This window comes from Anguilla rostrata, chromosome 10 (genome assembly GCF_018555375.3).
Source record: "Anguilla rostrata isolate EN2019 chromosome 10, ASM1855537v3, whole genome shotgun sequence".
Lineage (NCBI taxonomy): Eukaryota > Metazoa > Chordata > Actinopteri > Anguilliformes > Anguillidae > Anguilla > Anguilla rostrata.
Genome location: NC_057942.1, coordinates 10097081 through 10120650, shown reverse-complemented (window position 1 = coordinate 10120650; position 23570 = coordinate 10097081). Strand labels below are relative to the sequence as shown.

The following is a 23570-nucleotide window of genomic DNA, read 5'->3' as shown; positions in this document are numbered from 1 at the left end:
CTTCTCGTATTGGTTTGTACATGTCTTACCACTTAAGACTTTTAATTATTTTGTTTTTAAACTTCATGCATGAAAAATACTTTTTTCACAACCACATAATTGGGTGAGGGAAAGCAATGAGAGTTGCGTGTTATAATTACTGCTGTAATATGGTTTTAATTTTCTACAGTGCTACTTCCTAGCTTTGCCCTGAAGGAACAAGCAATTAGTGATTCTTTAATGAGATGCTATAAAAGGAGCGAATGAATTGATGACCTTCGGTGGGGAAAAAACTTCAAGGTTAGTCAGTGTTAACCATTTTTGCGACAATGCATAAATACAACCTCATATGGTTGTGATACAGCACCATTTTCTATGCTAAATTCCATGCATTGGATCATTAAAGGCTTGTATACCCGCTGGTACCTGACGGCGTCTGATTCGGGCTCAGTTTTATTTCCTGACGTCTTTTATCACAATGTTAAATTCCTTCCAGAATATATCCACGTGCACTATTATGTGACTTCATCAGCGTTACATGACGTTTTTGTTTCTTTTAACTGGAGTGACTGAGCAGTCAGCTATGGTAAGATGAACACGTTAATGTATTTGGACACGGTTAAATTAATGTGTGGGCCTACGCGGTTTCTGTTTCAGTCGTGGTAGACCAAACATCCACCCAAGTGCAACATGTCTTAAGATTTACGTCAGGCTGGACGAAAGTTGGAAACCATTCAGTTTCGGCTATGTTTCAGCAACACCGGCGCTTTCAGTCAATGCGGCTAAGATTTATCTTATTGCAAAAAGGAAAATCAATTTCCATAAACATATTGTAAACAAAATAACGTGACATTTTTTGTAGGTCCTATTTTCATATTAACTCACCCCAATCGTCAAATAGTCTGCAGAGTGCTATAGTAAAATAGTACACTAATGAGAATTAAGGCTGTGTTAATTCTACATTCAAATTTGAGGAAGTGATGGCCAATCTCACATCATGCCTTTAATATGCATTAATAGCATTGCTTCAAGGGTTTCAGTGGATATGAAAAACTGTATACGACACGTAATAACCATTACATCAGTCTAGCTCTAGCCTAAGCTGAAGCCATGATTTTGCCTTGGGCTTTCCTTTAATAAATATTTTGGAGTTGTCCAGACTGACTCCAAACGTGGTCCCTAACCATTAGGCTGCTAGTGTGGTTGACCGCAAGAGGGCAAGCGGTTTTCTGGGTGCGGAGCAACGCTGTGCGTGGCTGAAAAATAACTTTCAGTGGCGTCATTTGGGTTCATGGTCAAATTTCAGAACATTATTTTATTAACATCGTTTGTTACGTTGATACTAATACGTAGGCCTACTCACCTAGATATAATCCATACACAGTGTCTTGAACATGCGTGTGCTGCTCGCTTGCTAAAGGTCATCCCCATGGATAAAAAAGCACTACCTAGCTTGCTACGGAACACTGGTCTATTCCCTATGTTTTTAGCAAGATATAACAAATCTAAGATAGCGTTACTGCTACCCAGCTAGTTCGCAAACCAGAACAATGCCGCTACAGCTTTCCCTGATCAGTGTAAAACACTTGTCTTCTTAACATGCTGCTCACAATCAAACACCGAAACGGGTACATTTTTGTATTTTGGATAGGTTTATGCGAAGCACATATCCATGTTTCCCAGCTGAATATTAAAAAATATGCTCAAGTTTTGTGCGTCACTGCAGACAAATCTTAACTCGAAACTGAATTGACGGTCACGATAGATGTAGCCTACCTGTACTTTATCAGCGCTGAATTATTTCATGTTTTTACGCTTGGATAACGCAGACTCATGCGTTAACCCGATGTATGTAGCAGGCTGTCTCTGAAAACTTTTTTGTCATCATCACCGTTGCTGAAAGAAATACGCTTTCCGTCAACACTATAGCCCACCACAGAAAAATCGATTTTCACACGTGTTTCACCGGCCGGCCAGATTTTGTGTGACGCCACTGACATTTAGAATTGGCTCATGACGCCAAGGCTCCTTCTCAGTCATGTTTCATGAAATATCAAAGCGGAACGTTCTGCAAGCTGACAAGTAAGCGGATATCTCTATGACTTTTCAGATATGGGTCATACTTTGCTCCAAGTTACTGTGTCGATGTGTGTAATATTACCCGCGTTGTTTTTTGGTTTAAAATAAATAAATAAATAAAATAAAAAAAACCTTAAAGAAAGTGCAGGGACTTAACCTTGAAGAAGGCGAAACAGGGCTGCACCAATTTAATTTTCCTAATGCATATTGAAGGCGTAAGTTGAGCTTTATTAATGCAAGCAAGATGTGATCAAAGGAAAGTAAATTTTATTGTAATTGACCGGACAGCATATGAAAATTTGAACAGCAACCCTATCTCCACTACACTCACATGCTTTGGTTCTGAAACACATGCACTTTTAGCATAACTAATGGTTGAAATGTTGAAACACTGTACCAACGAGACACTGTAGCAATTTGCCTTCACATAATGTAGTTCAGCTGCACAATCAAAAATGTCGCATTCAATTTTACAGCCAAGGGAGTAGGCAAATGCTGCAGGTTTTCACCTCATTTCCATTCCAGAATTTCGAGTCCAGAGTCATTGTTATCTATTTCAATAGTGACAATCCACTTATCAAGGAATGTGAGTCTAGTGCTCTAACCATCACACTGTGTCCTGCCTTTAGGACGAATGATTGAGAAAAGGTAGAATGAGGTGCAGTTTGGTCGCTAATTAATTATTTATGCACTTTGAGTATGCAGGAGCAAAACTGTATTAAGAGGAGGTACCAAAGGTGAATTGGGGGGAAAAAATCCTTTCCAATCAAAATGGCGTTTTATATTTTTATTGTGGACACTAATGCAAACATTTTCTGCATATTAGTTTGCATGTTAAATTAAATTTGCATATTAGTTAAAATACTTTTTTCATTGTTTCAGATGTTTTATGAAACTACAGTAGTTGTAGAAGCTAAATACTGTATGACAATATCTCAAAATGGACCTGTACAGCCAAAATCACCCTTTTCACCTGTGGTGCCTCCACTGAAGACAAATTGAGATGCATGTCTCTGTGACAGACGACAGAACTACAGGATCCTTCTAGACACTAACAATCTATGGCTTCCCAACCCAGAGGATGTCAGGCTCATAAGATGTGATAAGGACTAACGAAGCACACAGTGGCTGTAGGAAACACATGGCTAAATTCTGTGCGCAAATTACTGTCTATTATAAGCGCAAACCCCTATCAGGTAAGACAAGCACTGTCGGGCAGAGGGCGGGGCCAATGGTGGCAGGGGGAAGTAGTGGGAGGGGTAGGAGAAGAGGGGGGTGGCCTCCCTCTGAAGCCCCGAAGAAGCAGAAGCAGGGCTTCCTCACCCCCCCACCCCCACCCCCTCCTTCTCCCTGTCTAGTCTGCAGTAGTTCCTCCCCATTTGGCCTTATGACTTTATGAAGGCAAAGGATAGGGCTTGCTGATCAGTATTGTTTGGATGAGTCACCTTTTTTATTTTTTACTTTTTTCTTTAAAATTGTCTATTATCCTTTTATGCTAAATATTTTCTTTTGTATTTACCCTGTTTTTAAATAAGATGTTTACTTTACTTTGACTACAACCGAGATATGTCTACATTTGCAAGATGAAATATCAGACATGCAGTAAATAAGTAGCAAGATGTAGTAAACATAGCTATGTTTGCTGGTTAGCAAGATTATTATTGACCAAGGCAGGAAAGTTGCATGGATTGCTGGTTAGATGGTTTTTTGAGCTATTTAAAAAAAAATGCACCACAGGCACAATCAGACAGTCTACATGACGAGTTATGAATCTACCCATGGGAAGCATGTCAAACACATGCAACACGCATACTAGAAAAATGAACAAGTTGTCAGTCAGACCCCCAACCCCCCACAGCCTGTCCACAGAACAGCTGTTGTCATTCTTGCGAATGATTTAAATGGGTGAATGTCACAGAATAGATCTGTGCATTGTACTCATGGATGATGTAAATATTCAATTATATTTAAAATGTTTATAATTTTTGTATAATTATATGAACACGCTTCTAAATGAATCACTGTTGGTCCAAAGACATGTATGCACATGCACGTATATGCACACACATACACACACACACACACACAGATGTACACCCAGCCCTTACTCAGTTCCTCAGTGTTTTCATACCTTGGAGCTTGTTAAAAGCTCTTTTTTAACAGCACACAGCTTGGTGTGTTAGAATGGTGCCATTAAACAGCATGGTCAATTCATTCTAACGGTGGTGGCCACCCTGGGACTAATTGAAACGAACCCCCTTTACTTAGTATTTTCAGTTCCATCCGAAGGCACCGCAGGTCGATTCAGGCTTCTCTGCGCTCCATTATTAAGGCACTTTGAGGCTAATTTGGAGCACTGGCTCTCCCTCCATCTCCCCTTTGAAAGGTTGGCAGCCTGCGTGTTTATGCAGAATAGATAGCTGGCAACGAGCGTCGTGGGTGCCGTTGCACAAGTCGTGCATTTGTGATGTATTACGGGCTTTTTCCTCCACAGTCTTTCTGGCATCTGTTTGTGTGGGCAGCCAATGCACGGACTATTTTCCTTCTTGGAGGCACTGAAGTGCACAAAATGCAGTTGCCGTTCCAGACCATTCCATTTTGATTCTGCTTGTTTGGGTTTTTACTCCGGGCGGCAGCTGCAGCTGATGTACAGACCGTTTTCAGGCGCTGATTGCAGGCAGCTGATGGCTTCAAAGTTGAACTCACTGCGATGTTCTCAAGTATTTGAAAAATAAAAAAAACAGATACATTTTAAAAAATTTCTCGCTGGATAGTATTGTTGAACTCAATGACAAAACCTGTGCGTCTTTGTATTTGGGGGTAGCTACTGGACATTTCTTTATTAGGTTTTTGCATTTATTGAACAGTCTCCATTTCTGTTTTAGACAAGGAAGGCCTGTGCAAAATGAAGTAGAAACATTTCGTTGGAGGCAAAGAAAGGTCTTTCTGTCAGTTCAGGTGGGGGGTCGTAACAGTGTAGATGAGAAAAGTACATTTCTGCAGAGGCTGTTGAAAGGAGTCCTGCTGACCATGTGGGGGGGAGGCCGGCACCCTCCATTGCTTGCATCTCAGAGTGGACACAATTTCACTGAGCTCTCGTCCATGTGGAAAAATCTGTTCAGTCCCACTCAACGGAGCTGTTGTCCCCTGGCGATCTGGCACCATCGCCCACAATAATTTGTTCCTTGACGCTACACCCTTGACTTCAAAGCAGTCGCCTGTTCTTCCTGGTCAGGTTACCTGTATTCTGCTGGTTAGCAGTTGGAACTTTTTTTTTCATTACGCACGATGACCTGCTTTTTTAAACTGACCCAATAAAATATTTATTGAACATACTGTCTGTCTCCTTTTTTGTTGGGCATCACCGTTAAAATGAGGCCACTGTGTATTGTTGCCGATCTTATTTCTGCATCTGGGTCAGATTTTGAAGTTGATGCCAGGATTAGAATAGGTCTCAAAATGATTCTCTGGCACTGCAAGTTTCCTTGCCCTTTCTGTCAACTTTGACTTAGTTCAGATGTGACTGTTGCAGCCAATTGACCTTCATTAGAGTTGGCTTTCACTGTATTTGCTTCAGGTCGGAAGATCACAGAGGGATTCCTTTGGCTTATCAGTCCTGTTGATTTAATGTCAGGGAACTGTCGTCTCAAGATGGATGTTATCTTCATTGTTTTTTTTCCATATGCAATTCCAGGATGAAAGGTTCTGCATAATAATTGCCACTCATCTTCTATTATTTAGTGAAGAAAGCAGAAGAAACTTATATGCAGTATTGTATTGTAATCAATGTCTGAAATGCATTTATCTCATTTTAAATAACTCTGTTCTCAGAACACAGTAAGAAAGGCAATGTTAGGGAGCTTTTATTTTCTCTTGTTTTTTGAGACTTTTATGTAAAATGAAAGCTGACTTCCCACAATAGACTGAGTGCTGCACTTCAACAAATAAACATTTCATAGTGTAGAGGTTATTGAAAAATATTTAAACAGACAAAATACAAATTGTTGGTCTGCATGCAAAAACATTCCAAAGCAAACCAATGAAGTGAACAGACAGTATGTATCAGTGTCTGAGCCCACAGAGGCCACAGGCTGTTCAGGTGATAGTCTCCTACGCAGTCATTATACCTCAGAAACATGTCCTGTACAGTGCCCTTGGAATTCTAAATATAATAATTGAGTTGTTCTGAGGGCAAAAGGTTAGGCTTAGCCTATACTATATTGTCAAATGTTGTTTTTCATGACACTATTTTATTTGGTCTTTCCTTAATACATTCAGAAATTCTAACACATGAAAGTAGAATTGAGATACTCTCAGCATATAATGCACTTGATATGTGTATCATCATATCGTTTTGTAGAATCGTTTTTTTTTATTCATTTGAACTTTTAAATTTATTTAAATGAATTTTTCACACAGCACACCTGCCCTTGCCTTATGGCACATGGTTGGTAAACACTGTTTGGTATGTTGTTTCCAGGTGCACTGTGCACATCTCCTCTGTTCAGTAGCCATATGGGTGTCTCTTCTGCAGTTTTGAGTGTGGTTTCAGTGGCTCCACTGGTATGTTCTGGCAGCCTAGCTGTCCCTGGGTCATAGGCCATTCTCAGGTGAAAGGTGACCGGCAACTTGTTTGCTTGTCCTGTCTGGACTGCAACTCTTCAAACACAAACACAGGATATGGTACATTAGGACAGAGGGGGGAGGGGTAGGGAGTTTGGAGGGAGACCTCTCTCCTCCCTTCATTGTACTTGGTCTGTCAGCTATCCACCCACAACAATTCCCACCGTCCCCTCCCCCCTGCTGGGCAACAGACTGCAGCTGAAATGGCCCTTTCGATGGTGGAGGGCGAGGGTATGGTTTAGTGCAAATATCATCTCTGCGCTTAATTTACACTGGCACAGATACCCTCAGATCCTCACTTTCCTGTCAGTCATCCTCAAATCTGTCCCCAGTTCTCTCCCTGTTTAGCATTCCTATTTCAGCTGCAGTGGTGCACATTAAGATTCCCTGGAAAATACCACTAAGAAAGCTGAAGAAGATATAATTAACATATATAAGTAGATTTGCATATCACAAAAAAACAAGCAAACAATTTAGCAGCCACTGAAATAATTTCTTTATTAACTTTAGTTAACCAGGGAAACTCCAGTGACACCACAGTCTCTATAACGGACTTTGAAATATATGATTGAAAGGACAGCTAAGATACAAAGAGTAACATACAATGCGGAGTCGCATACAATGCAGATTGCAGAATATTAAATTGAAAGGCAGAGTCCCTTCAGTAAAGTCATGAGGTCAGAACCGGGAAGTCCAGCTCTCAAATAACCTGGAAGTCATACCACAACTGAGGAGCACAATAGCTAAATGCAGATTTGCCTAATTCAAAGCAGTCACTTGCAACTTCAGGAATTAATCTACCTTAAGAAAGTAATTTAAAAGTAATCTAACTTTCCAGCTTTATGGCATCGTTTGAAATGAAGATTCATTCAACCAAGTCTCAGAGAGCACAAATATATCAGTATTAGTATTCCGGGCTCAAATGTTAATGGTGTCCATTTTTTAAATAGTACTCTGAACATTTAAATGCATCAGCCTGAGGTCCCTTGGTGATTTAAATTGTATGTCAGGGAGCCTCCCATACAAAATAACAGCAGTTCAAATGAACAGAGACACAGTGAATATTTCTTGAAAAGTAGCCATAATGCTATGAGATAATGGGAAGAATTACCTTGAGGCTTGGTCTCATTTTTTTAATGGCACTTTCATATTAAACACGACCACCAGATCTCCTTGTTTATTTGAATGGATTCTATCTTTCTAATCTTGATAATCCTGTCATTTACCAAAAAAAGTCAAAACTGTCAACGAAGGCAACTTCAATGGGTTTGCAGTAGACTTTCGACCAGTGGTGCAATTGAACTTTACAACCATGTAAACCAACAACTGCAGGCCAGAAAAGGGGGGGGGGGGGATTGCAGGGTGCTTTCAGATGCTCTCAGTTTGCCATATTGATGTCATTGGATTTTACCTGTACCACAATTAAATGAGATCTAAAGGGATAGTTTGAGGTTTTAAAAATTTTAATTTCAGTTTTAGTAGGTTTTCAATTGACCCAGACAGTTTTTGGGTGAAATTTAGATATTTTAGATATTTAGAGTAAGCTCCGGATGACTAGCCAGAAATAACATGTCAAGTATTGGGCCAGACATTCAAGGGCTTGTGGTTTAAAGCAAAAAAAAAAACGCTTCAAGTAATTCCAAAGCAGCTTGAACTCCCCTTTCCTACTTCCTCATTGTATCACTCAGATGCCATAATGGTATGATTGGTATGTTTCAATCTGTCTCTACCAAGATGATTGGCTGGGAGGTATGTAGTACTATAGTACATGGGTCCTGAAGAGTCACAGGCTCTGCTGGTTTTTTGTTTTCACATTAAAATCAGCGCCTAATTCAGTAACTAGGTGAAGTGAGTTCTCTGTGTGAACAATTGCTCTAATCAATTGTGACTTCAGAGTAACAATAAAACCCTGCAGAGACTGCAGCTCTCCAGGACCAGGCTGCAGACCCCCTACTCTAACATAAGGGCAGTTGGTCAGGCACGCAGATGGAGCAATGGCCAATGAATCTCCAGCCATTTAGCAAGCAGGGCTAACATGCAGGCAGATATGCTAGACCTTGTTCTAAACACATCTGGCACAGGGATCCAATGTTTCCATATCTGCCGCATGGCAAAGGCACTATCTTAGCACCCATTTCCACAGTGTCGAGCACCGGCTGGAGTGATGTCTGCAGAGGGAGGGAGAGACGAGAGGAGGACTCGGTCCACTAATGTCCCAAAGAAAGTCCTAATGAATTGAGAGGAGTAAAAGTGCAAAGGGGGCATTGTCCCTGTGGGATGGCCCCCGCCCTCCTGGCTGGCTTTTTTACAGCGGTCATTATCGGCCCAACATCTGTGAAGAGGGGCCATCAGGCCCGCTCTTCATTTGGCCCTGCGAAAAGCCTCCCACTTTCACGCTGTTTAAGTGACTTTCAGCGGAACAGCGGAGGCTTTATGGCGCAGGTAATACGGCCAGCTGCCGTCCCTTCCCCTCCTGCCCAGAGGCACAATGGCAGCAGCCCATAAGTGGCTCTTCCAGAGTGGGGGAACACCTGAGTGTGCCCTTCATTAGACCAACAATGGGAAAACACAAACAAACCCGGCTGTAAAGGCGTCTAGCCCCAGGCCCGCATGAGCCTCCACAGACCTCCGCAGTCCAAACAGGACGGTCTGCTTGGATTCAATGGCCAGGTCAAGGTCTTTGTTATGTAAATCGCTTCACAGGAAAGACTGGTGCGACCGCATACAGTACACCTGAGTCACTTTCCCTAACTGTCAAGTCTGCCGTCAATTTCTGCTTTTGTTGCAAAGACTATATAATCAGTCCAGAAGTCCATGCCACAAATAGACAACAATTATTTTTCCGGTTCTGAATGAAATTGGAAGACGTGGAACTGAATAATAATAATTTGAGAAGACCTGCAAATATTACAGGCCTTTAGAATCAGTACTGAGTATGACATTGAAGGAAATGGAATTAACTTCCAATTTAATTTCAAATTACTACCACCAACCGCAACTACACTACATTTCTAACTGGTTTCCCAGCCACTGGTTGATATACCAGTCTATAGAAATATGTATATAAAATGACCTTTCTGATAACACCAATGAAATCAGCATCCCAATAAATGGGTAAGAACCAATAAGAGTAAGAGGCTAATAAATGCACTGTTGTGCTAGAAAGTATTTGTTCTCAAAGATTTTGTTATTTATCTCAAAATATCTCATAATACAAAAAAGCATCATGTAATACAAGCAAGAACAATTGAACTAAAACCAAGAAATAATACATCTATCTTACATTTTACCATTAGTAGAAGATACAAAACTGATTTCATAGTGTCTCAGTCAATATGTTATGAACTTGTTTAATGTTTATGATGAAGACAAAAGTTAACCTATGCCTGCCCAGTTAACACAAGCTTTTCTCTGTGGCTCTTTGAACTTCTTTGGTTTCCGAAATAATTTTAATGACATTCAACAAATGCATGCAGTTGATCACAAGATCTGAGTGTGGAGCAGAAGACGGGGGATCTTAATGTGTCCATCAGGAAAAAGTCACAACTATCTCCAAGAAGGAAATAAGACACAAGCTCATTTAGGATCTGACACGGGCGTCCTAATTACTCTTATCAACCGAGCCAGTTTACAAGTCAGGTCTATTCCATTTCCCCCAGCAAGCTGGCCGACTCTGGTTCCTGTCACTGCACCAAATGGTGAACGGGCTTTGACGGTGTCGCCCCTTTCTTCTGTAATGATGTGTGGAGGTTTCGGAGGTAGTCGCGTACCCTCAAAGGAGCAGTATTTCCAGAGCCCTTCAGCTCGTAGCTTACTGAGGTAAAACACCCTGATGTCCTGCTGTGGAATCTGATTTTCTCACAAAGTTTGAAAGATTCTTTCTGGAATTGTTTTATGTTTTTCATTGTTTATTTGGCACATGAAGCATACAAACAGAAGGTACACCAATTTGGGGCACATGTTTAACCTGTGCATTAGTCACATTAGTCATTCCTGATGTTTCAGAAATACAAGTTCAGCAGTGCACTGTCAATACATACAGGCATTTTAGCTGCTCTCCCCAATATTTTACAATGGCTATATATCAATGCAGCAGATTTCACAACAACGGCACCAGGAACATTTTTGAAAATGAAACCAAAAACTCCTTTTAATGGGCTTTCCCACGGCCATTTCATTTATTTATTTTTTTTCATTTGCCATTTCATAATTCTATTTCAATAAAACACTTTATACCAACCAAAGATTCTAAACGTTTTTACAAAAATAATATTTAACAGCAGGGGAGAAATAAATTGCAATCACAAAATAAATAAACATCTGAAAAACACACAAGAGTTTCTTTATGTCAACTTGGAGGTCTCCCAAAGGATGGAATATGGGCTTCACAATGACATCATTTCGGAGCCCTTTGGGAAATGTAGTCTACGAAACAGCAGAACGGCAACAAACTGACACTGAGCTGTGAGATATCTGTTAGCGTCTCCGTAGAGGGAGCTGTTCAAGCATCTCAGCATGCTGGCTGCTCCTTCAGCCCGGGGTCCAGTCTCCAGCCCTGGCTAGAGCGTCTTATACGAGGTGTGGCTAAACAAGAGCGGCTCAGTCAGTAAGCAAGCGAGGTTGCATGGCAGCACGATGTAAAGGAGTCACTGGCAGGCGCTGCCTTGCTCAAGTCCACAGCAGCCTCCCGCTCTGCAGCAGTGGGATTGCTTGGTCTGAGGCTGGCCTGGTGCCGTTCACCAGCAGGAGTAGGAGAAAAGGGGGTACTGGCTCCAGTCGGCCACGTTGCCGTGGTGATACCCATGATGCACTGCTTGCGTGCTGTACTCTGCGGGCAGGTGGTGTGGAGGAGGAGGGGGGTACTGGCCAGGGGCGGGGCCGCCCCACTGGCCGAGGGCCTGTTCCGTGCTGTAGGGGGCGTACAGGTGGTGTCCCAGGACCCCTGGCTTGCTGGCGGGGGGCATGGACATGTTGAGGACCCCCGGGTAGTCCTGGGGCCCAGGTGGCAGCTGTGGGGCGCACGAGGTGGGCCCCATCTCCAGGGCGTGGGATTTCGGGGCGTCGTGCTCCGGGACGGTCGCCACATCGGGGACCCTGGACTCGTAGCTGGGCCGTCCAGTACTGCTGCCCGCGCTGGAGGAGGGAGAGGGCGACTTTCCGTATTCGTGACTCCTACGGATGGAGAGGAGGGCAGGGTCAGCATGAACCGCAACACGCAACACATGTAAGACTGCATGATTCACATGACCGCGGAGAATTCACAGCCTGCCCTAACCTGCGACCCGACCACAGCGATTGCACAGCCGTAGGTGGGTGTGGCTGAGCTCTCTTTCTAACAGGGCGGTAGGCGGTTGCCTCTGTCCTGACATGCACGCGTGGTTAAGCTTGGTCAGTACCTGTAGGGCTGGTAGCTGGCTGGGGTGGGCACCAGCTGCTCTGAGTTGTACATGTCCCGGGCGTCGGCGCCCAGGGGCGAGTCCGTGCGTATGTTGAGGGACGGGTCCTGCTCGGGACCCCAGGGCGAGTAGCGCTCCTCTTTAACCGGAACCCCGTCCTTGCTCTTGGGGTGCCCCATGTGCTCGTCTTCGTAGGCGTTGTACGGCGACCTGCGGAAATCTGTCAGGAGAGATGGAAAAGTCAGAGGCTGAGTCCTGTGGAAATGCACATTGATGTGCTTTATGCTCTGGGTCACACTAGACAGTAAAAAGAAGATCACAGTAGAATGCAGTACCTGGAGGACTCTCATGCTCCTTGTCCATATTGTTCATTTTCTTTGCCATTTTCTCTGGATAGGGTTCAGTTCTGTGTGCACGTCTGAAAGGAAAGAGAGAGAGAGAAGTGTTCACATCACAAACGGAAACATCACGCATCCACTGCAGAAAAGGCTCTTTTGCAGTCATCCTCGTAAGTACCTTTTAGTGTTAGTGCCCTCATCTCTGAAACCTTTGGCAAAGGGGTTGTGGTCAATCTTCAGCTTCGTGATCTGGAGGAAAAAGAGTCAAAGAGAATTCAGCGGACTGTCAAAGCATCGCTCAGGTGTGTATAAACAGGAGCGTGTGCGCGCTAACGTGTTAACACGGCAGCGTGCGCACGCTAACGTGCTAGTGTTAGCCTGGCAAGCGTGGCTGACCTTGGTGTTCTGGTAGGCGGTGACGGCGGTGAAGGAGGTCTCGGGGAAGGTGAAGGTCTGGAAGACGCTCCAGCGCACGCTGAACAGGTCGTCCGCCTGCACGATGTGGAAGCGCGGCTGGTAGCGGTGCATGGAGTGCAGGATGATCTGCAAGGGGGCAGAGAAGCGATCAGCACGGCCTTTAAACGCACACCTCCCACCCTCGCGTTCATCCGTGCCAACATTCCTTATATTTACTATTTATTTGGCTGGTATTCTTACTCACACGTTCACTGAAATATTAATAAACAGCAAACATTTCACAAGCAACGAGCATGAGGAATTGCACATAAAACAAGGATCTCTCAGCGCATCTCTGTATTTCCCAGCAGCTCTGTGGGAGGACCGGTTTGTAGGGGAGAGACTCACATGGCCATGTTGGTCCAGGGTGTTGTTGGTCAGCTTGAGTTTCAGGAAGGACACTGACTGCTTCATCCAGTGGCTCCCCGGGGCCGGCGAATCGGGGTGCAGGTAGGTCCTGCAGGGGGGCTGTGGCTCCGCCTTCCCCGCCACCTCCCACTTGTCCTTGTTCCACTGCAAGGAGCGGAGACAGAGACAATCAGCAATCTGGATTCAGACACATCAAACCCTCAAGAACTATCGAGCTGGCTGGCTGACGCACGGGGCAAATCCGTTGTGGGAATAGAAAAGGTGAGCTCAGAGCAAGTGGAGGTGATGGTGCAAACTCATTTACTTTTTTTTGCCGTACCACCCACAGAGAGGGGGAGGGGGTCTCTAATAGAGTGGGCACCCTGCGGGGGGTAGAAAAACAGGAAGAGATAATGCCCTTTGATGTCCCATGCCAGCACGGTGATTAACGGGGACTTGGGTGGAGCTGCGTCTGGAGATGGTGAGTGTTAGGAGGAATAAATCACCCAGGGTCCTGATGATTTGTTGCTTTAATAAATTTCACTAAATAAAAATTTAAAATATTTTTGCAAATATTTTAATGCCAGAATTGATCAAGCATTCTAATTCCTTATGAGAAAACTCTCAAAGGGGGCATTCGTAGAACTGAATTTCTGAATAAAGGAGTCCGCTCACCTTGTGCCTGAAGGCGTCGATCGGAACCATGTCCACCAGCATGATGTACTTGGCGTAGGGCAGCAGCCCAGAGACATTTATTTTACAGTGCGGAAACATCCTCCTGAAACACAAGCGCGCATAGAGATGTTAGCATCGCAGATGATCAGGACAACCCACGGCACGTCTGTTCATCAGAACCAGATCTGCATCCACAGTGACAGAAATTATTCAACTTTGGTGGCACACTTTACACAATTATTGCTTTTACTTCAGTTCCTACACATTCTAATAATTTACAATAATATTGCATTCCCTGCAGCGTGTCATTGTTTGCATGCGCCTGCTTTCCAGTAGAGATTTTCCGTTGCGCAGATTTGCAGTCGGTGCGTATGAAGGGGCTGTATTCTCTCTCACCTGCCCTGCTTGGTAATGATCATCTCTGTCCCAACCTCATGGAAGGCCTTCCACAGGTACGAGTCATCCAGTGTCATCCTGACGTTTCCCTGGTGATAGGAGTCTGGGCCCGCTGCCACAGAGGATGAGGAAGGGATGCTGAAGTTGGGTTTCAGATCTGGGAGGGGGAAGAGGGTCATGAGACAAGGCCGACAGAGCTGCAGATCAGGAAGTACAGGCAGATCGAGCAGAGCACAACTGCAAAATCTTAGCAATATAATAAGTCCAAACATTCACATAAAAAATACATGCAAGCACAATGCGAACACCAGCATGTTGCCTTCAGGTTAGACATGGCACGCTAGGTCCTGCCTTCTGCGCAAACCAATAAAGTTGCTACAAGGAGAAAAGCATTCATGCTGCAGAAGACTTGCACGGAACTACGCATTGCAATGTTGGAACATCTGTGGACCGGGACACTCACCGCGAATGGGCTGCATTTTTCAGAGATGATCTGGTCAGCACAGAAAAGGAGGATTCCAGGAAGGGATTAGGAACCAGGGGCCTCCAGAGCAGAATTAATGTCCAATCGTCAGCGGGCTCTGCAGCTCCTGATGCTCTGCATCCACTACGAGCTCCCAGTAAGGTCCACAGGTAGAGGCCGCAGCTTCTCAACGCTTAGTCCAAAGGAGATACGGGGAGGGTGTGAGGTCTGTGAATCTGCAGGAAGGGGTGTCCTCCGCTTTTAAGGGGAGTCCTGGAGTAGGAGGGGCCTAAGGACCCATTCCCAGCCTTTGAAGTGGCACAATGAGTGGCCAATGTCCACAGCTGATTGGCGGGGAGGTGAAATCAAAGGGACTTAGCAGAGCCTTGATACCGTCCCCACAGGAAGGGGTTACGGAGGAAATGCATCTTTATTAACTGCTAAGAGACTTTTAAACAAATATGGACGGGCTTCCCCTCGTGAGGAGAACCAGCCGACGGTGCTAAAATCCCCGTACGCATCCAGATAATCTGCATCGGACGAAAGAAACCCATAGAGGGAAGCAGAGCATTTGTTGTTCGTGTAAACAAATATACTCATTGCTACCTCTTTATTAACTAACTGACAAAGAGCAGGCAAACAGTATTTTAACACAGCAGTGCTGATGTTTGCGTAATTGAAGTTAGTGGGTTTTCTCAACTTATTTAGAAAATGTCGCTTTGCTGTATTTCATTGGGAAATGTATTCATTCAAAAGGAAAATATGCATTGCCAAAAGCCTTCATCAAGTAAAGTATTAAGGAATACAAGAAATATGTATGTGTATGAAAACATTAGAGAAAAATAGTAGCCAGTACAAATTATTAAATATTTAAAACAAATTTGCACTGCTTTGATACATTTTCAGTTGCTATGGTAATGGCAGCAGTTCAGAACCAGCAGTGGTTTAAATGCTTTAGTTACTCTGAAAAATAATATTTAACCAAAAAAAAACGACTTATTTTATTCTGATTTTATTCTGAAAAATAATATCTGAGTATTATCTAAATGTCTCTCTTTATGCACATACTGTATATGCACATGTTGACATGGTATTTTACATTATATTGGTTCTTGCAAATGATATATTCAAAATTGAAGCATAAAAATATAATGTTTCTAGAATCTTTCCATGAGAGTAAGAAAGGGATACATTCACCCATAATGTGATTGACCACATCCTGGCCCAGTGGTTGTTACTCCAGGTGAAGGCTACCTGAAAGGATTGGGGGTGGGATTGTATACAGGCCAGAGAGGCAAAAGGGGGCCGGGTTGTGTATTAGGCTGTCTAGACAGGACATTGTTCTGATTGATAATCCCATTAGGCAAAGTTTCTACTGCAGGCCAGCGTTTCTCTAGGAGGAAAGCGACTGTATGGGCCAGCACTTAGCAGTTAGCGCCACAGGCTACCTGAGTCTGCCCTACAGAAAGAATCAAAAAGAGAGAGAGCAGCTTGAGGCAAAGACCTATCTCCCCTCCACAGGTAGCCCCCCCCACCCCCCCCCGCCAACCCCTAAACGGCACACATCCCTCCAGCCCAAATCCACATTCAATGTCCTCCAGGGCCCTCGGGTCCGCCTGGATCACAGTGCAGTTACCACGTTTGCCCCGTCTATAGAAATGCTAAACATGGTTACACATTTCTTTAGGCCTGCTCTTCCTCCACTGTAAGTATTGTATTAAAATAAATACGCATTGTGTCTTAGTTCTAAAGTCTTTAGAAGTTGAATCACATACTGACTTTAACTGTTCATTCTGTTACTTTGTTGATTTTCTTCAGTAAATTCCTCTTGTAGTGTCTCTGAACAAGTAGATACTGGAGCTATATTCCTATTGACACTTCTCTCAATTACACAATGAAGGCAGTAAAGTATAAGCAACACAAACATCTATTTATTTTCTGTGTAATACTTATTCATTCTTACTCTACCTAACATCTCCCAGTACAAATGACTAAACAATAACCAACTGAGATATAATACTGATATTTATTTGACAAAAAGAAACCTTTTATTTCTAAGGCCAGAAAAATGTACTCTCTCTCCGTGCAAGCTGACTAACCCCCCAAACTACAGATGAATAAATGGGTAATTTCTGGAAGATGGCTGCTATTAAGACACTTTGCATTACAGTAGTTCTGCTACAGGAGACATTAAGCTGGGCTGCACCCTGGCCCCCGGGCCAGACATGTTAGGGCAAGCTCAGTCCTTTTGCAAGGCACTATCAGAGCACAGTTCTGAAACTTAAAATCCAGCAGATCAGACGATCAGTTCCCCTCTCTATCCTCCATGGTGCAAAAGTATTTTACCGATCCGTCTGTTTCATCGCCTTGCTTTGTGGATCCGTTAAGGCCCAACAAACTGAGAATGGAAACACTCCCCAGAGCAGAGGCAGTTTAAAAGCCCGGAGAAGTGTTTATGACCTGAAAGCCCAGGCTGTGAGAATATTGACCGTCCCCCAGAGTGGACGCGAGTGAGTGGATGTATATTTGTCCCATCGCTCATACAAGATCCATACAAAGGGGAAGAGGCTATCGTTCAGACTTTCACACCAGCGTGTTGCAGCCCTCGTATTAACATTAAAAGGCCATTTTGTCGGAAAAAAGGGAAGAGGAGGGGGGAGGAACACGCTGGCCCTTGTTGTGACCATTCCCAACAATCGCTCCTCCGTGGGCAAACTCATGGCGGTTTTTCAGGGACCTCCTTTAACGTGTGATGTAGTTTCAGCCTACTCGTGTGAAACCAATTGTTGCTGGGGAGTTATTAATTACAGGTTTGGTGCGACTCTCCTCACTTTGCACTTCAGAGGAGGTTTGCATATTCTCAAGGCTCCTCATTTCATCTCTAGCTTCAGAATTTTCCAGAACCTTGGGCCAACAGACAGCTGCTATCATAAGCCTACCCATAATCCTCACAGACAAGAAAAGTAAGGTTAGGCTATGCAAGAACTTGAACTTGCTAATTAAAATGGATAAAATGTGTTTGTTCAAACTAATTGCATGCATACTGTACACACACACACACACACACACACACATAAAACCATGTCAGAACTTTTGTTTAATAACTTAAGTATTGCCTTAAGTATTCATATTTTAGAGATGCTTCTTTTACCTACAGACATTCCTTTCCAAAGCTAACTGAATCCAAAGCTAATTTTTTTCACAGATTTGATATTCGTGGACCCTTTCAAAGCAAACTCCTTGTTAAAATAAGAGCAGCAAAGGGCTCCAAACAGCGCAGTTTCTCTGTTTGCGTTTGGGAGCGGTTTGGCACATGGTGCGTGCTTACAGAGGGATTAAGGCTACGGGCTCTGTGTGAGTGTGGCTCAGCGCTGGCGCTAAGGTGTATGATTCAGCAGAGCTGGTGTCAATCCCGCTACGTGCCCAGAATGGAGGCGGTAAGTGAGCAGCAGCGCAGGACACAGCGGAGCACCAGCGGGCCCACACTGTCGGATTTTACAGCTGCTCCCGCTGGGATGTCACAGGCTTGCGGGGACTCTAATGCTTACACTCCAGACACAGATACACAGAGGCGTCACCAAGGGTTTTGGACACCGTGAAAAGATCTCACATTGAGCCCCCACTGCCCCAGGCCACTCCATCATCCCTGCACAATTACAGCACAATTTTTTGAAGGCCCCTGCCAGTTAGGGCCCTTGAAATCATCTGAAATCCCCCGCCCCCCATATGGCACCCCTCACTGTACATGCGCACACACTCATGTACACTGAGGGGTGCTAAAACCACAGCACCTGTTGTCTGCACATTTATAATTCTGTACTGTAACCCCCATAAAACAAACTGTCTTCAGACTGTCTGAATTATTCTGATCTTTGGTCTCCCTGTAGATGCATGACCAGGGATGAAATTCTGGTTACCTTCCAGACTTGACTGCGCCTCAAGCTGAAGCTTCACCGGGCACAGGTGTTCACTGGGGCATGCGGGGGAACCGATGGCTACGGTGGGGGCTGCGGAGATAAGGCCATGGCAGCCCACACCGTTGTGTTCATAATTCATCCTTGTGTTTCTGCTGCTATCTGCAGAATCACTGCCCTTTCACCCTGTTTTACAGCCCGATTGGACGGGAGTCACAGGACAGACCTAAAACTTACTAAATGAAAATTTACTCTCCTACCAAGGACCAAAAATGTGCAGTCTTACGAAAACACTTTTGCAACGGAAGTGTATTTCAAAACACAGACATGCGATATGTTCACACCAATCGCTGGTGAAAGTTGTGCGTTGAAACCTTCAGAGTGGGCTTATATTTTAGAGAAAAACGGAGCACTTTAATACAAAGGGATCAACAGAACAAGGACGTTATTGCTGAGAACAAATTACCCTGAAAGAAACCACATTAGCCGCAGTAACTATTGATTAGCCTCGTCCCATTTGCTGACGAGTCAAATTCTCGCACGCAGTAGAAGGTCTGACTGGAGGGCATAAAACGTTTAAGTATTTCGCGGCGAGGGGTCAAATTTCCCAACCGGAGGACGTGTTGGGCAAGTCGAGGCAACGCGGGGTGGCAAGACGCCACGAGCTCAGGAATGCGATTCTGATGCCCCCGGGGAGGCAGCCGACGCCGCGTGCGTTTCCAGTCGCCGACCGCTACGTTCGCCGGCCGGGCCAGCCTCGTCAATGCCACAATCAGACCAGGCCGTGAAGGAGAAACTACAAACAAAAAAAACACTTCCAGAAGGAGAGTAGTCCTCCGCTACCCCACTCATACTGGTTTAATGCAGAACTTTTGATATGCCTCTTCCCTCTCTGATGGCCCGCCGATGAGCCTGCGGGCTCCCTTGTTTGGGGCCATCCCGGGGCTGGAGCCCCGTCTGCGCATTGATCCCCGCCGCCGCCGCCGATGCGCCGCGTCCCAGGTGTCAGCCACCGGCCATTTGCCTTAACTGCCCAGCGCAGGGGGATCTGTGCAGTTAACAGCTGCCAATACACAGCCGCCGCGGAGGATCAGACGGCCAGAGCCGGGCCCCATAAAGCAGCCCCGCAGTGCCCCGACGAGAAATCTCACACCTCCCGCTCACATTAGCCATGCAGCGGGCCTTTTGATGCCTTAATTGGCCACTTTTGAGAGACCTCAGCCCCTGGCGCACAGAAAGCCAAGGGACTCTGACGTTAGCCTAGCCGCTACGCTAGACCCGCTGCCTGCTAACCCCAATGAAGCAACCGTGCTCTTCTTCCTTCCACCCGAAAAGCAGAGCAAATCATGACTGACAAAAAAAGAAAAAGACTGCCTTTGGTGACGTGCCATTCATAAGTGGTTACTGCATTAATGCCATTTCCCATTTTGCTATGTGTTAAAACAATGGCTCTAAAAATATGCATTCACATCATTATTCCAGTAAACACATTTAATTCTACATTGGTGGATGTTCCTGGCCTCTGAGTCATTCTGAATAACAGCATCTGCAAAGTAATTTAAGGAAGTGAATGAATGAAGCACATTTGCAACCATAATTGAAATTGCGTTGCTGGATTGCATTATTGAAAGTATGGATGGAGTGGATAAAATTAATATATTTTCAAATATGGACGTACAATACAAACATTAGCGTCAGAGTTACGCACTTTGTCCCCCTTGTTTCTTTTGATGGTTTAAAAAAAAAAAGAAAAAAGCTCCATCCTTGAAACATAAAACACACAGAAAGCTCAGTGCCCTGGTTAAGGCCCAGAAAGATCTCACTGGGGGGTTGGGTTTGACTGGCACCTGTGAACAAGAGGGCCGGCTCCTCCCCCCTCGGGTCTCCGTAACCCCAATCTCAGAACGACACTTGGTGTCACAACTTTAAACTAGTGAGGACGAAAGTACATTTGGCCCTCTTCATAAAAAAAAAAAACACAGTCCTCAAATCTAGCTTGGCCGGCGAAGGTGGGGGAAGATGACACATTCACAGCACTTCATAAGAACTCCTGGAAGTTGCTAATGAGGGCTAATAGCCCCCTCATGTCAGGGACTTCTCACTTGGCCACAAGTCCTAAGGCTCGGAGGTGCATTGAGATGGGTGGTCTCTAACACAGCCCAGAGCCAAGGCCACTTTTCTGTTACAGATAAACAGTAGACCGGGTGGTTAGGGAGAAACAATGGTATAAGTAATGGTAGGTTGGTTTGAATGTGACCTCTAGTACATGCATGCTTAATAGACATGGGCTTTCAAATGAGCTGCAAGGGTAGCATAAGGCTAACAGCACAATCTAAAATTTTTAATCTGGTCTTTTGCCATTAGTTTAATAGAACAAATATGCAACAGCTGGGTGTGAGAATTTAAGCCTTTTTACATCCATGTGACTCGTGGTTCCTTCACTAGGAGAGCTGAACGTAGAAAGGAAAGCAAACCCAGATTTCTGCCCAACCACATTAGGCTTTCCCCCTTTGCACTTGAGTTAATGATCCTGATGAAAAATGATGGAATCAAGACTTTATCACGAGCCATCATTTATCCCCGAGCGGAGATTAGTTAAAAAGCACTCAGAGCAGACAAGAGTGTGGTATCAAGTATATTTTTGGTTTTTAACATCTTTAATGCAGCAAGTCAGTATTCAGAGTACAACATCGCCCCCTGGTGTCTGAGTACAGTAATATTCAAATCTATTTCCGACCAGGAGGGATCCATTTTCTGCCATGATACATTCCCAAGTGAAGCGCAGCAGAATACAAAACAGCATCTTACACCAGAAAAATACAAACATACATTTACAGGTAGATCAGCAAGACTCTGTGTGGACTGTGTCCCTCATAGTTATTTACAAGGAATTTTCAGTTTGATTAAAAATGCTGCTTTTAACAGTATTCCAAGAAAAAATACCGCAGATATCCATCTTCATATAGAAAACAATATGTATAAAAACATTCTTTGTCTTCTACTGATTTCTCTGTAGTCAGACATTTTAAATATATCGTTTAAATGTGCACTCCAAAATCGATCCATTGAAAAAAATAATTGCTCCAACAAAAATCCAAGAGCATCCGCATGTCCATCTTGCCACCGCCGGCAAGCGATCACTTGCGTATCTTCAAGGAAATTACACTTTCAATAAGAATGATATGTACAGAAGCTAAATGAAGGTTGTCTTAAGCTCTCAAATGAAATCTCTGCCCAAGCCCTTCCGTCCCCCAAACAGCTGATTCTGTGACTGCTAGAGCCAGCACTTTCTACCCCTCTCTGTGGCAAACGATCCTACTAGTGACCATCACCCCTTTGGAGAAAAAAAACCAAATACACACATGAACAAAAATGTAAACACATTTTAAAGACACAATACATCAGGACTCGAAGAAAGTTTGTTTCAGTGAAAGTAACATCCATACGCACAGTGGTAACCAACAGCTCGCACAAGCAGGAAACTGAAAGTGTACCGGACTGAGAGCAAACCGCAGGTAAACGCGCGCAGGAAGTCCCGGCGTGTCAAACTCAAACAAACGCTTCCCTAGAAATGATTCGCAAACAAAAGAGGAAACTGCTGGCAGGGGAGAGATGTCTTCTTGGCACATACCTGCAACGTGATTTCAGCACCTCGGGCGTGGCTTGGTTTGAAATCTGCTCGAGAAGGTTTGGCTTCAGCTGAAGACCGCGAAACGCAGCGGACGTGTCGGTTTCTATTATCGGTAAATGTGAAAAGATGCACGGACCACATCGCTCTCATAAACAAAGGACTGGAAAAATTGCATTGCAGTTTAAGAAAGTATCTGCATAGCGTGCGGGTAGGCAAAGATCCACCGATTCCTTTTTTACAGGACGTGTGACATCGACGTTTTGCTGCAGGGCATCTCGTTTTACAAGATTGCGGCGTACCGGATGTGGAAACCCTGTGTGGCTGGGAGGTGTGATGGAAGAAAAATGGCACTTCGCTGGATTGTTGCAGAGGAGAGACAGAGAGAGGCTCCAGCCGTCGCCGTGCCAACGCTACGCGGCAGCGCAGCGCGACACTGAAACTGTCGGGCTGAACGCTGCGGAAAGAGGAAAGCCCTTCGCCTGAACGCGTGTAGGTGTCACGCACGAACACAGTCAGAGGAGTACTAGTCATACCGATACAGGTGTCAAACCACAAACTGCTGAAGTTACAAATACCTTTCTCCAGATGGGGGGAGGGGGGGCTGATATTAAAACAGTCACACAGGTCAACAGAACCTGGTTTATCTGAACGTCACACAGAGGTCACCAGAACGTGGTTTATCCGAGCGTCACCCGGAGGTCACCAGAACCTGGTCTATCTGAACGTCACACGGAGGTCACCAGAACCTGGTCTATCTGAACGTCACCCGGAGGTCACCAGAACCTGGTTCATCCGAGCGGAGCGGCTTCGACGCGCTGGAAAAAGGGGCGGGGAGGGAGGCGCGGTTTTTTTAGATGTCCATGTAGTCGTCCTCCTCGTCCGTGTCGCTCTCCAGGGATGACTCCTGGCTGGACGTCTCCTGCACCTCCAGGGCCGGCTGGCACAGCGTCTCCTTCTTCACGTTGGCGGCCGACTGCGAGGACAGGATGACGTTCTGTGGAGGGACGGGGGGAGCTCAGTGGGGGGCGGGGGAATAACCCAAACCTGGGCATCGGTATCCTTCTGTTCACTGATACCCGTTTCCTAGGTTACCCTCTCAAAGCACAGAGGAAGAATTCAAGCAAGGTAGCTTTCTAGCTACCTCGTTAAGTGGCCAATAATGATACTTGCCCGGCAACAGGTATGAACTAGCTAGCTGCTGATTAAACAATGCTGTGCCATCAGCGGGCTATGATCGTTCACTGACATCACAGCATTCGGCTGGTACCTCCT

General features: G+C 44.8%; 2 protein-coding genes across 9 annotated transcripts in view; both read right to left on the bottom strand.

Annotated features, from left to right (window-relative positions):
• Positions 1-10568: 10568 nt before the first annotated feature.
• Positions 10569-15530, bottom strand: tbx16 (T-box transcription factor 16). Its single transcript, XM_064353986.1, has 9 exons — positions 14754-15530; positions 14291-14447; positions 13895-13997; positions 13220-13384; positions 12812-12958; positions 12594-12664; positions 12413-12495; positions 12078-12297; positions 10569-11853 (listed from the first exon to the last, which is right to left on the bottom strand). Exons 1-9 carry the CDS (start codon positions 14767-14769, stop codon positions 11418-11420), a joined length of 1398 nt encoding a protein of 465 aa, XP_064210056.1. The 5' UTR covers positions 14770-15530; the 3' UTR covers positions 10569-11417.
• A 5759-nt stretch (positions 15531-21289) lies between these two features.
• Positions 21290-23570, bottom strand: part of cabin1 (calcineurin binding protein 1) — a 68379-nt gene continuing 66098 nt past the window's right edge. For all 8 annotated transcript variants that reach the window (XM_064353978.1, XM_064353981.1, XM_064353983.1 and 5 more), the window contains one exon: positions 21290-23292. In XM_064353978.1, the coding sequence (XP_064210048.1) occupies positions 23149-23292 (144 nt within the window). In that variant the 3' untranslated portion in view covers positions 21290-23148. The remainder of the gene's footprint in view (positions 23293-23570) is intronic.